Source organism: Octopus sinensis, linkage group LG7 (genome assembly GCF_006345805.1).
Source record: "Octopus sinensis linkage group LG7, ASM634580v1, whole genome shotgun sequence".
Taxonomy (NCBI): Eukaryota; Metazoa; Mollusca; class Cephalopoda; order Octopoda; family Octopodidae; genus Octopus; species Octopus sinensis.
The window spans coordinates 78,137,563-78,151,520 of record NC_043003.1 but is presented as its reverse complement, the minus strand read 5'-3'; the positions used below and the strand labels follow the sequence as shown (position 1 = coordinate 78,151,520).

The following is a 13,958-nucleotide window of genomic DNA, read 5'->3' as shown; positions in this document are numbered from 1 at the left end:
CAGTGAGAAGTAAGAAAATTTCATTATAGAGTTAAATACTTAGCTAAAGGGAGATGCAAAAAGCGAGAGTAAAGTGTTTATTGGAAGAAAGATGCTAGTGCTGAGAATATGAGAAAGGGAATTCTATAGACATATTGCACACATACAGGTGATATACTGAGAACCATAGTAGTTGTAAAAGTGTTAGTAGGGATATTGCAGGTGTAATATTGATAGGGATAGCTTTGTGCCAAATGCTGATAAGCTAAAGTATGATAGAGGGACAGGTGTCATAACCCAGCAGGAAAGGTAGAAAAGATGGAGAAGAGTCAGGGTGCATCCTCAAGGTACAAGGCGAATAAAGGGAGAATAGGGTCTGAGTATTGAGGATGGCCAGGTGGGTAAGTCGGCAAGAGTGTGAAAGGTGAATGATAAGACAGAGATGAGGATAAAAATGAATGTCAAGAACAGTAAATATGGATGGAGACATGGACAATGGTGAATCTCAATTTATGCATTCAAACTTACTGTAAATTAATGTCTGCCGAAAGTAAAACAAATAAATTCGTATTTGTAAAAAAATAAATGATTAAGTTGACAAAGTAAGATTTCTTACCTGAGTTACTTTGCTTGTATAAGTTATTTTCAGTTGCTAGCTGTATGTTCCGATCTCTGAGGCCTTCAACTGTCTTAGTCATTGCCTTCAACCGTTGCCGCAGTTTCTCATTCTCAGATTGCAACATCGTATTTTCAGCAAAGAAGTCATTCATTCCTTCCACGCCATCACTGTCAACTAAACGTTTTCCCTGTGTTGAAATAAATAACATACTTTAATATTTGAATTTACCTACATATTTAAATCTTTATAAGAAAATTTTCTATATACTTATATTTTGTGAGGGAACTGTTTAAATATTTATGATGATGAAGGAGACTAGAAATTGTTTTAAGCAGTTAACAGATGGACCAGCAAATTGAAAAAAAAATAAATAAACAACCACAGCCCCAATTCACTGCTCAAAGAGAGGTAACCCACAAATCAAAAAGACTGAAATGTGGGCTCAACAAGAACTCAGAGTTACATATTGCTGGTACTGCCACACACATACACATCTCTGGAGATCAAAATTTGGAATTACTTGTATCATTATATTGAACAACTTCACGGGCCAATCTTTAACTAAGTATAAACCAGGTTAAGTGAATAGGTAACACATAGCCAGTAAAAAGGTCAGAGCTCCATGTCCTGCAATATCTTGTACTAAATATCTCATTTTAGCATTACAGAGAACGAAGCTGGGTGCTAACCTTGTCTTTACTACAGCTTGACCATATTGTTTAGACACAATACCAAGGGATTACTAATGAGAAAATCCAACAATCTCAGCAAACTTATTACATATAATTAATAGGCCTAAATTAATGTTGATAAAAATCAATAGTAAAAAGAGAATTTAAAAATGCAGTGTCAAATGAACAAAAAGTGATATCCAAATATAATAGCCCTTTAGCATTTAAACTAGCCATGTCTGGCTGAAATATTCTACTGGGTTTATGTTCAAATTGGCCAGATCTGGCCTCTCACACTATACCTGTGTCATTCATAAAAATAATTGCCTATCGAAATCTTGAAGCTACAAATACCCATAGATGTATACACACATAACACTAACAACATTTTAAACACAATACATTCCCATTAAGCCTGGACAAGTACAAAGAATACACACAAACAGAAATAACTGCAACATCAGTAGCCTAACTGGCCTCTGACACGGTGCAAGGTTGCACACCACCAACAGTAAGTGAAGAACAGCAGCAACTGTTCCATTCTGTTCTGACTGTACCCATCTTGACCTCCTCTGCTTTGGCCACCACCAAAACCTGTGAGCATACAGGAACAGACTGACAAATCACAACCCTTGATTCAGTATTACATGTCTGAGTGTGGCCTTTGCAAAAAGGGAAGCATGGAATAACTGTGGTGAAGAAAGACTTGTGAGTTAGGTCTCACTATTTGGCTAACTACACTCATGCTATATGACTGTGATAAGGTTTGCCATGGGTTAACACAACATCATTAAAAAAAAAATTTAATGAAAAGCATATACTTACTGTTTTGTATTCTAATAATTCCTTCTGTAAAAGGCTGTTTTCAGTCCTTAATTGGGCTAACAATTTGCTGGCTTTATCCTGGTTTGCTACAACAACATTCCGGATGTTTTTGGCCCTATTAGCATATTTTAGTGTGTTTAATGTTTCCATAAAATCTCTATCAGATGGTGAAATGCAAGCAATCATGAGGGTTCGGCTGAAATGAAAATAGAGAAAATATAATCTAAGCTAAAAGTTTTTTTAAAGGCACTCATGCCAGTGACATGTTAGAGCCACCCAGTATACTCTGTGGAGAGGTTGGCATTAGGAAAGGCATCCAATCATAGAAACCAATCCAAAAGAGATGGGAGCCTGGTGCAGCTCTCTGATTTTTCATCTCCAGTCAAACTGTCTTGCCCATGCTATGGAAAACAGATACTAAATGACGACAACATGGATGACAAGGATGATGATGATGATTTTTATTTCAAATACAAAACTGAAATTTCATAAACAGTTGAGCCAAGAGGGTTACTGTTTCAGCCTGAGTTGAAAAGGTTACTGTTTCAACCTATGCCAACTTCAATACAGTAGACTTGTAAACAAAAGCATTCCTGCCATAATGATTTTTTTTGCAGGCAATGAACTACATTATCCAAGTGTCCTTTCTATTGCTAAGATTTTAATATGTAATATTTGGAAGGTTTGATTATTATTTCTAGCAGGTTTAAGCTACCAAATAGAAGGAACTTTGGTGGTTCAAAACTGGGTGCTGGACACGGAAGATAAATCACTAGCAGCAGCAAACAGCATGGTCTTAGACTCTGCTCATATTAATCTGCCAAGATATAAATAGGTATCACAAGTAAGCAATATGCATGGCTAAGCAGCAGAGGATTTAATTAACAAGTATTTGATTAGCTTTCATTGTTGAGCTAAAAGTCTATGTGTCACATCACTGCAGTCCTGCATTAACTATCAATATCACTAGAAATGAATAGTTTTAAAATGCAATTGTTGAAAGCTTCCACTAGAAACCTAATTATGGAAATAAGTATATTTTAAAATGCTGAGGATGTACAACAGTGACTTACCTGTTACCTCCCAAAGAGTCTTGTAATAGTCGCGTTAATTTAGAATCACGATAGGGAACGTGGCAACCTTTCTTTGTTTTGTCTCCAAGAGCAGATATCACATTTCCTAGAGCAAGCTGAATAATAATAATAATAATAATGATAATATATAATAATAATAACCCTTTCTACTGGAAGCACAAGGCCTCAAATTTGGGGGAAGGGATTAAGTTGATTACACTGACCCCAGTGTATAACTGGTACTTATTTAATTGACCCTGAAAGGATGAAAGCCAAAGTCAACCACAGAAGAATTTGAACTCAATGTAGCAGCAGACAAAATACCACTAAACATTTCACCAGGTGTGCTAACATTTCTACCATCTAGATGCCTTAGTAATAATAATGCTTCCTACTGTAGGTACAAGGCCTGAAATTTGGGTGAAGGGATTAAGTCAATCACACTGACCTCAGTGCATAACTGGTACTTATTTAATCGGCCTCTAAAGGATGAAAGGCAAAGTCGACCTCGGCAGAATTTGAACTCAGAACACAGCAACAGACATAATACCACTAAGCATTTCACCCAGCATGCTAACGATTCTGCTTGCTTGCCACCTTTAATAATAATAATAAGCACTAAGAAATTTGAGAGAAGTGATTTAGCTGATTACAGTAATCTTAATGCTTAACTGGTACTTTATTTTATTACCCTGGAAATATGAAAAAAACAAAGCTGAGTTTGTCAGGATTTGAACTCAGACCATTAAGAACCAAAACAAATACCAACTCTAATAATTCTGCCAACCCACTCCTCTCAGTTAAATAATAAATTTGGTTTCTTTCATTAAAATGAGTATACATAGAGGTGGCGTATAATTCAATAAATCAACCTGCAGTACTTCTTTTATTAACTTCTGGGAAGATGAAAAAGTCAATACAGGTGCACTCCACCATACAAATGATAACAAAACAGTCATTACTCAAAATGATTATACACAGGTTGTAAGTTGGAATCAATATTAATTTAAAACAAAGTAGCAAGCTGTCAGAATCATTAGCATGCAGGGCAAAATGCCTAGTGCCACTTCATCTGAGTTCAAATTCCACCAAGGTTCACTTTACCTTTTAGGGTTGATAAAATAAGTACCAGTTGAGCACTGGAATCGATGAACTTGACTTACCCACTCCCACAAAATTGCTGGCCTTGTGCCAAAATTTGAAACCAATATTAATTTTAAATAATCATGAAAATTAAAACTTTTTTTTTTTGATACTTCCACTGACCAATTTTGGTTAAAGGAAGACAATGTCAGATTTCAAACTACAAAACTATATATAAAAAAATAATTCCCAGTGTAGGCAGCAAAGTATAACATGAATGGTGGAAGATTAAATGCAAGGAGAACTGTTATGACATGCCTGTTGACAAACACTCTTTAGAGCCTTCTTTTCAGATGCTGAAAACTGCAGTTCCCTTCCCTCATGTTACCTCCTGCCTCTCCATGCATTTCCTCAGAGTTGGCAAGGCACATTGAAAGGTAGGTCTGTTGAGATTATTGAGATACTTGAATGGAGATGTGCAGATGTGTGCTGCATTCAAGAAGTTAGGTGGAGGAGATTTTTCAGCCAGGTTCCTCACAGCAAGAGGCGTAAGTATAAACTCTTCTGGAGAGCCCAACTAATTAGGAAGATAGTTAGATAAAAGAGATGCAGTTCGGTTTTGTGCCAGGGTGAAACACCACTAATGCTATATTCCTATTAAGGCAGCTACAAGAGAAGTACTTAGCTAGAAATAAACCTCTGTACTTGGCTTTTGTTGACATGGAGAAAGCCTTCGACAGTGCCCCCCACCCCCACCTGCTCCCTTACCTGGTGGTCATTGTGGAAACTAGGGATAGAAGAGTGGCTGATGAGAGCTATACATGCTATGTACAGGGATGCTATCAGTAAGGTGAGGGTTGGCAACAAGTATAGCAATGAATTCAGCGTACAAGTAGGAGTCCACCAAGGATCAGTTCTCAGCCCACAACTAGTTCATCATAGTCCTCCAAGAAATAAGAGGAATTTAAGTTGGGCTGCCCCTGGGAGCTTTTTTATGCTAATAACTGTTCTTATAGCTGAATCACTACCAGAATTGGAGAAAAAAATTTCAGGAGTGGAAGCAAGGTTTGGAATCAAAGGGTCTCAGAGTTAATTTAACAAAAACCAAAGTCTTAGTAAGTAGGAAAGCTGACAAATCACAAATCTCTTGAGGTCGGTGCTGGTCACACATAAAAGGCACCAACTACACTCTTGGAGCAGTTGGCATTAAGAAGGGCATTCAAACCAAATTCAGGCTGGAACATGGTACAGCTCTCCAGCTAACCAGTTCCAGTCGACCTGTTTAACCCATGCCAACATGGAATATGGACATTAAATGATGATGATTAATACTAACTGTTAAAATTATAAACATTTGATGAAATTTACATGTATTTTACAAAGCTACTAGTTTAATTGTTGATTCACTAGATTGAATCAATAATTATTACAACAGAGATTTGTTAAAAGTATTTAACACCAAAACCTAAATTATACTTGGTGAATAAAATAATTTACAATCAAATTATCTTGTGAAATGAAAATTTTTCAATGACCAAATATAGCTTAAAATATATTTATCAGTTGCTTTCTCCTGATGATTGTCACAAACCTATACATTAGCTAGCTTAGGAATCAGCAAAAAAAAAGCTAATACTTCCTTACTTGGCCTACTCTACTACTTCACAGTAGGAAATTATTATCATCTGTAGCACCAACACAGAACTAAGTATTTAGCAGTTAAAAGTTAAGTATCTTAGCTACAGATAATACAATATCAATTATAAGGTGCAAACCACTGCCTTTTTTGAGTCCTCAAGCGATGGCTATGATGAACATCGACATACAAATGAGGTTGTTTCCAGTCTTCTTTGGAAAAAGATATCCAAGTATGGGAGAAAAAATTAACTTATTTGGAAACATGCAAGTGTTGGTGACAGGAAGGGTATCCAACGATATAAAATCTGTTTCAAGAAATTCCATCTGACCCATGGAAACATGAAAATATGGGCATTCTTTTCTGCTGAGTAGACTGGAGCAACATGAAATGAAGTGTCTTACTCAAGGACACAAAACACCATCTAGTCCTAGAATCAAACCCACACCCTTGTGATAGTGAGAAGAATACTAACTAGACCATGCACCTTCACATAGTGGACCATACAGAAAAGATAAGGCAGGACTGAGTTTACACAATTGTAGATCTATCCAACTCGCATCATATCAGTACTTGTGCCAAATTTCTGGCAAATAAGTCTCTTTAATTCTTTACCAACTTTTCCGAATTGAGCCAGAGCTCAAAACACTAAAAACATCAAGTGTTCTTATGAGAATATTAAGAAAAAAGAATCGAGAACTGTCAACCATTTTAATGAAACAAACTTATACTGACCAAACCACAGTTTATAGATATTCCTTCTTTTGCTCTGTCTCCCGTTGCTCCAGTACGTTTAAGTCTTTCTGATCCAGCAAGGTCAACAAAATGGAATTTGGCAGTCAGAGTTTCGAACGTAGGCTGAGAAGAGTCATCTTTGCCTTCTTCATCTATTATCTGCAATAAAATAATTAGATTAATAAAGTCAGGTAATTGAGAGAGGTTGTTCCCACTATTTATTCTCAAGTTCAAATCCTACCAAAGTTAATTAATACTTCCCTTCTTTCAAGGTTAATACAATGAAGAGCTAGTTAAAGTACTGTGGATGGTTTAATAAACTAACCCACCTAACAAAATTCAAGCCATGTACCTATATAAGAAATTACAACTAAATTCAAATTAAATAAACCAGATTTCTATCATTCCTCTACCTCAATAATCCAGTTTTCTGGACAGAAAAAATAAACAGGCACAGCAGCCTGTAACGGTAGCTTACACATGACTATTTTACAACCTTAAGTTTAACTGACCTCTTGATTTAACTGTCTCCACCAAGCACTGGGAAATTTTAGAGAAATTCCCTCCATTCCAAACATTTCATATAAACTCCCCATTCCTAGATATTGGCCTGGACAAATGTAATTCTGGAGAAATTACATTATTTTGTCTTATTCATTTTGCCCCATCTAAATTTGTTTACTTGTATGCTCGAAGAGAACAGAGATAATTTTCTGAAATAGTGTTCTGAATATGTTACAGAGTTTTAATGCATTTAGAAAAAGTTATTTGCTTAGCTGATATAGTTTTTGCAAGGTAGTGAACATTTATAAAAACTTTTTGTTCAAATCAAAAAAATGCAGTAAATATTACTCATTATACCCCACCCACCCATCGCTACATTTGAAAAATTTCCTGCTTTTTTGTTCCACAAAGTCTTTGAGCAGATCCTCAAAATTAATCTTACATAACACATCTGCTTCTATACTTAGTATAGGTAAGACATCCTGAATATTATTTTAGCAAGTTTAATGGTTAATCCAGCTTAATGGTTAATCCAGTCCTGCATTGACCCGATATAGGTTAGATAAAATCTAATGCAGTCTACTCTACAAGGGAACCTGAAATAAGTACTAGAAGCTCCTGGAGTTCAATTTCTTTTACACAATTTACATAAATCAAAAATGGAACCAAAGAAATATTAAAATAGTATGTTATTGGTAATCCTATAAATGTAGTAAATTATATTTCTGATCAATCCATTCATAAATACCTATTTTATTTGATTACACCATTCATAAATAGATGTGCCTTAAACAAACCCCACATACAGAGAATACACAGCCCTGGAAACCACATACTTTGAATTCAGTTACCAGCATAACAGCTTGAAATTTACTTTGCCTTCTATACTACATATTACTATATTACATAACGACAACATAATCAAGGTACAATTGCACATTCATAAATTTTTTGTAGATAAATTGTTATGGACATTTTGGAGCCTGTTATTGATAAAAGGGCTGGGGAATACACAAAGTATTTTGCCAAAACACTGTAGAAAGTACATAATATATTTTCTAACCAATCAAAACCTCTGCAATAAGGATACTGTGTCAGTTTTTACACATTTTTTTTTTTAACTATTTATTTAGTTGGTTTCAAATACCTGTATAAACAGGTTTTTATCTTGTTATAGGTACAGCAGCACTACTACAGACCTTAAAGAAATAAAAAGACTAGCAGTGAATTCTGGATGAAGTATATCTTAAACTTAAGGAGACCGCCTTTTTTTTTTTTTAAGTACACTGGCTAATTGCGACACCAGTGAAAGAATTCTCTTTGGTGAAAGTTTAGAATTCAAATATGGGCAGTAATTTTAACCAATGGGATTACCAACAATTATGTTTATTCGAGCAAACAACCATTACATCATATTGCTGCCTTTCATGACTTGCTACACCAGCATGGTAAACGGACGTTAAATGATGAGATATAAAAAAAAGTAATTTTTGTTTTCCTTCCCCTTCCCCAATAATTAAGCCAATTAACCACCAATCCACTAATACAATCTGATGTTAGTGCAGTAGACATGGCTTCAATTACTCAACTTTTACTAAACGGTTTCCATAATGAAGCCACTTTTTAAATAACACTAATTAAAACAGTCATTAAACTTTTTAAATGTCAAAAACTGAACTATGTTGCAAATATTAAAGTAGCCAAATTGAACAGAAGAATGGAGGTTTCTATATTGTTCTTCATGTTATTACCAAAACAGGTAACATTTAACAATTTTAATAGTGGCAAGCAAATAAGCAATTAAACACACAAAAAAGAAAAAAAATATTAGGGAGCATTTATAGTAAAGAAAATTAAATAACACTTACTTCAGAGGCAATTCTATCTTGCTTGATGTGGAGAGAGAAAATAGCATGTGAACGAGAGGACTGAACATTCATCTTAGTACTAGCTGTAGCTCGGGAAAGTGCACCACCTTTTAAGAGCTGTAGAGTCTGTAAAAATAATAGTAAAAAAAAAAAAAAAATATCAATAATTGTTTTCAGTATAGGCACGAGAAATGAAATTTAGAGAACCCTGGAAGACTGAAAGGTAAAGTTACCCTTTACAGGATTTGAATTCAGAACAAAGAACAGTTATGAAAAAGCAGATTGAAGTTAAATTTTAATTCAATAAATAATTTTAAAAGTTTAGATATGGTAAAGCAGTTAGCACAAAGATATAACCCAAATATTACTAATTTTTGCTTTGACCATCTAGTAGTATACAGGGGAATTATGACTATGCTACTAACTCAAAATTGAGAGACACCAACTAAATGGTTAAAAAGAAAAAAATGCAACAACCTCATCTAGCTCTAATTCTTTTATTTATGTATGAAAACAGACATATATAGAGTTATTTAAATGGAAGATAAATATTTAAACATGAAAACAGGGACTTACAGCATTAAGAGAATCAACTGGCCGAGTGTTAACACCAACTACATAGATACCTCCAGATGCATCTTCATGGACCTTTATGTGGGATTTTTTATTCTGAAAAAAAGAGTTAACAGCCATTGAAAGCATTACATATTATTCATTAAGTAATATGCAAATGAAATAACAGAGATTGTCACAAATTTCAACAGAGGGTGACAAATTACACAAATGTGCTGGGATGTTAAGGTTTGTGAAGCTGAAGATAAAAGTTTTGTTTTATCAATCAAGAAGTGCATTTAACTATTTCAGAGAGAAAATCTTACATTTTATTTATCACAGAACTGTCAGTAGTACTAGACATTGGGGAATTCAAGCTCAATGGAGTAAGTAAAGCATTTTTAATTTCTGGAAAATGAAAAATTAAGAAAACTTACTCTTGAATCTAAATCTTTAGCTGGATCCAATAAGTCTAGAATTTCTTCATTATACAACTGGAAAAAGGAAAAAAAAACAGGTATTACATAACTAGTGATTGATATTTGTAATATCTTTAAAGAAAAAAAACCATTATTATATGCAGCCTTTTCTTATCATGTCATGAAGTATTAATGAAGTCCAATGTTAAGTTAGATTCAGGATATTAATCTCCCAGGATAGGATACTAAGTCAAAGTAGATTAAATGTTTGAGATGAGAGAAATTTGATAGTAATGTATGCATGTAGAACTAGTTCTTAAAAAATTGAAATATGAAATGAAAGTTTAAATACTTTAAAAGGTACAAGACTATTGTCCTTCAGAATAACCTAGTGGTTACAAAATTAGACCTAGTTGTTAGAAATAAAGGTTTTAAGTTCAGTACAGGTCTAGATCAGAAATATACCCTAGATACAAGTGGAAAGAATAATGATTGCTGGCACCAATTCTGAATAGGTGGTGAACTGAGATATACAAGATTAAATACACAATATAAAACATCAGATGTAGATTTGAACAAAGTATTTCATAACAAAGAATAAAAAAAAATAACCACTTCATCTGAGTTAGCTATGTAAAAGTTAAACTGTATGACAGAAGGACCACAGAATTCTACACCATAAGACCGAATACGAAACCATTACAAACATATAGTATATGCAAGAGTGTCTTAAAATAATCTGGAATCAACAACAGTAATCTTTTCTATTGTTTAGAAAAGAAACTATTTGAGCTAAGTGAACATAAAGGGATGAAGTTACCTTCAGACAGGCTCATTGGCTTAAATGCTGGCAACAGAATGGACTCTGCTGCAGACACCCAATGGCCAAGAGATGAAGATATTACAAACAAGAGAAAACAAGAGTGTTAGTCTGATTTAAATATTATATTCAAAAGTAGGCAAATATATTTGGTAAACTACCTGACATTTCAGTATTTCATTTATAATCTTATAAATCTATGTTTATCTCAGTCTAATGGTTTATTACGGAAGTATATCAGGTTACTGGATTATTTGGACACTTCAGTATTTCTTCAGCTTGAAACAGATAACAAATAACATCAGAAGGTTAAATTACACCTGGATTAAAATTATTGATATAAGATTATTTTTCAATCCATTTTTATAAATAGGGAAGATATTACGGAGAGCCTTTAGTAGACACAAAGATCAACTATCATTCACACCACAACCCTACTCAAGCAGAGAGTACCTAATCCACAATTCTCTCTCTTCATTAGTCAACTTCTTCATTTCATATTGATTCCTATTAACCCTTTCGTTACCATATTTCTGTTGAGATGCTCTGTTACTTTCAATTATTTAAAATATAACAAAGAATTTAGTAAAATAACATTAAGCTAGTGTTAGCAACATAAATTGTGACTAAGGTTTGGTGGAAGATATTAATTCAAACCTTTTGAAAACAAGACATTTGTACCACAGAGCCAGGGGTGGATTCAGCCAGGGTGGATTCAGCCAGGTTGGTAATGAAAGGGTTAAAGAACAAAACCTTGTTCCTTATGACAGACTGAAGTCACTATATACAAGAGAGACTTTACTTAGAAATAAGGAAATTTAAACAAGTTTTCTGCAGGGATACAACGATAAAGATACGACTGAAATAAATACATACTAACAATATAAACATCATACAATTAACATTTTTTATATCACCCCACCCCTTTGTGTTTGCATGGGTTGGGTGAATCTCTCCATGTCTCATACACTTTGTGGTGAATTAAGTGGATTCATCATGCCATTAGCAATTGAGAGGCTCTTTGCTTCAGAACCAAAGAATACTCTCTACTCTGTATTAAGTTCTATTTGGAGCTATTGTTCTCTCAGACAGGCTGCCTACAATGGGGTTTGCAAGTTCACATTTCCATTATATTTTGAATGGTTTTCATAGTTTTTATGGCTAAATGTTCTTCCTATCAACAACAGAAATATTTTTTTAAAATCTGAAATACAATTAATAGTGTACATAGAATTAATATATGATGCAGTGACACTACATACAATAGAGCTAATGTTAAGTGGCTGCACTCCCTATTTATAGCCATCATCATCATCATCATCAACAGTCAATTGTTCAGCTAACAAATTCTAAGTCAATATTAATGTAGAGGTTATAGATGATTAGGTGACAGAGCACCAATGACAAAACAAGGGGTCACCAAGACACTTAGCCTCCAATGACCAAGTACACCCAATTATAAGTATGAACTCATTTACAGCTGCTCTGTAAATGTCAAGTACCAAATTCAATGTTCCCCACAGGAAAAGTTACCCTTGTGGTAGATAAACAGATAGATATTCTATTGCATTCTATTACAAGAGAGACTTACCTAACAAGCACAATTGGTTAAGAGTGGTTAAGAAGCCTGCTTCCCAACCATGTGGCCCCTTGGGTTCAGTCTTACAGCACAGCACCTTGAGCAAGTATTTTCTACTATATCGCCAGGCCAACCAAAGTAGACAAACTGAAAAGCCCATCATGTATGTGTATGTGTGTCACAACTGCTTCACAACCTCTGTTGGTTTGTTTACATCCCCCGAAAACTTAACGATTCAGCAAAAGATATAATAGAATAAGTACCAGGTTAAGAAGAAAAAACGTATTGAGGTCAATTAGACTAAACCCTTGGAGGCAGTGTCATAGCATGGTCACAGCCCTATGAGTGAGACAAACAAAAGATAAACACTCAGAAACTGGGGCCAGTAATACCAACCCAGAGATGTAGGAAAGTCTGTAAAAGGGACAGGCAGACATATGTAACAGCAGTGAGAGGCAGAGCAATAGTAAGTGATGTGAGAACAGGAATCTAAATAAATTCAGGATGGATTCCTTCAGAAAAGAAATAAAAAGAAATGAAAGTTTAAAATGCTTATAAAATGATAATTCTTTGGAAGGAGGGGTGAATTCTGACATCTCAAGTCAGCTTTCATCTTCCACTTCAATGACATTAACTTATTTCAAAATTTAGGTTCTCTAAAAGTTGAAATATAACACTATGTCAACTCTAATGAAATTAGACTATTAGTCAAAAGCAATCCAGTTATGACCATTCCATCAGGATTTACATTGTTTACTGTATTCTTTAAAATGTTAATTCATTATTTTAAAGAGATTTGTTCCTATTTCTAGCAAGTAAATTAACCACATCGAAGCAGACTACCCTGGTTTGTAACAGACCTTTATCAAAGAGTCCTAGCTGTAACCATGTCTTTTCAAGGGTAAGGCAGACATTATCTCATTTACCTTTTAACCTTTCAGCATTCAGATTATTCTGTCTAATGCAACACTTATTTATTAAAATTGTTTTGAACTAATCATGTATTCACAGAACTTCAAGATTTCAATGGTGTAATTGTATATTTTTAGAATGACATTGTAGGGTAAATGTGAGAGACCGGATCTGGCCAGTTTGAACAAAAAAACTGGTAGAATTTTTTGTCAGATACAGCCAGTTTAAATGCTAAAATGTTAAGATAGTCAGTACTAATACGAGGAAGATTTAGCTATTTTCAGAAGGTTGAAGGGACATAAAATGATATCCCTCAGTAAGTTTGAGAGTAGAGATAATGGTTGTTTTAACAATTTTATAGATGCAGGAGTGGCTGTATGGTAAGTAGCTTGCTTACCAACCACATGGTTCCAGGTTCATTCCCACTGCATGGCACCTTGGGCAAGTGTCTTCTACTATAGCCTCGGGCTGACCAAAGCCTTGTGAGTGGATTTGGTAGACGGAAACTGAAAAGAAGCCCGTCGTATATGTGTGTGTGTGAGTTTGTCCCCCCAACATCGCTTGACAACCGATCCTGGTGTGTTTACGGCCCCGTAACTTAGCAGTTAGGCAAAAGAGACAGAATAAGTACTAGGCTTCCAAAGAATAAGTCCTGGGGTCGATTTGCTTGACTAAAGGTGGTG

The 13,958-nt window shown here is 34.7% G+C and overlaps 1 protein-coding gene across 6 annotated transcripts in view; it reads right to left on the bottom strand.

Moving 5' to 3' along the window:
* The window catches only part of LOC115214537 (kinesin-like protein KIF21A), a 176,923-nt gene that overhangs the window by 80,316 nt on the left and 82,649 nt on the right, over window positions 1–13,958 (bottom strand). For all 6 annotated transcript variants that reach the window (XM_029783744.2, XM_036504851.1, XM_036504850.1 and 3 more), the window contains exons 5-11: window positions 9,983–10,039; window positions 9,570–9,662; window positions 8,994–9,119; window positions 6,622–6,780; window positions 3,168–3,283; window positions 2,095–2,290; window positions 596–785 (exon numbers count right to left, since the gene is read on the bottom strand). In XM_029783744.2, coding sequence (XP_029639604.1) covers window positions 596–785; window positions 2,095–2,290; window positions 3,168–3,283; window positions 6,622–6,780; window positions 8,994–9,119; window positions 9,570–9,662; window positions 9,983–10,039 — 937 coding nt within the window. The remainder of the gene's footprint in view (window positions 1–595; window positions 786–2,094; window positions 2,291–3,167; window positions 3,284–6,621; window positions 6,781–8,993; window positions 9,120–9,569; window positions 9,663–9,982; window positions 10,040–13,958) is intronic.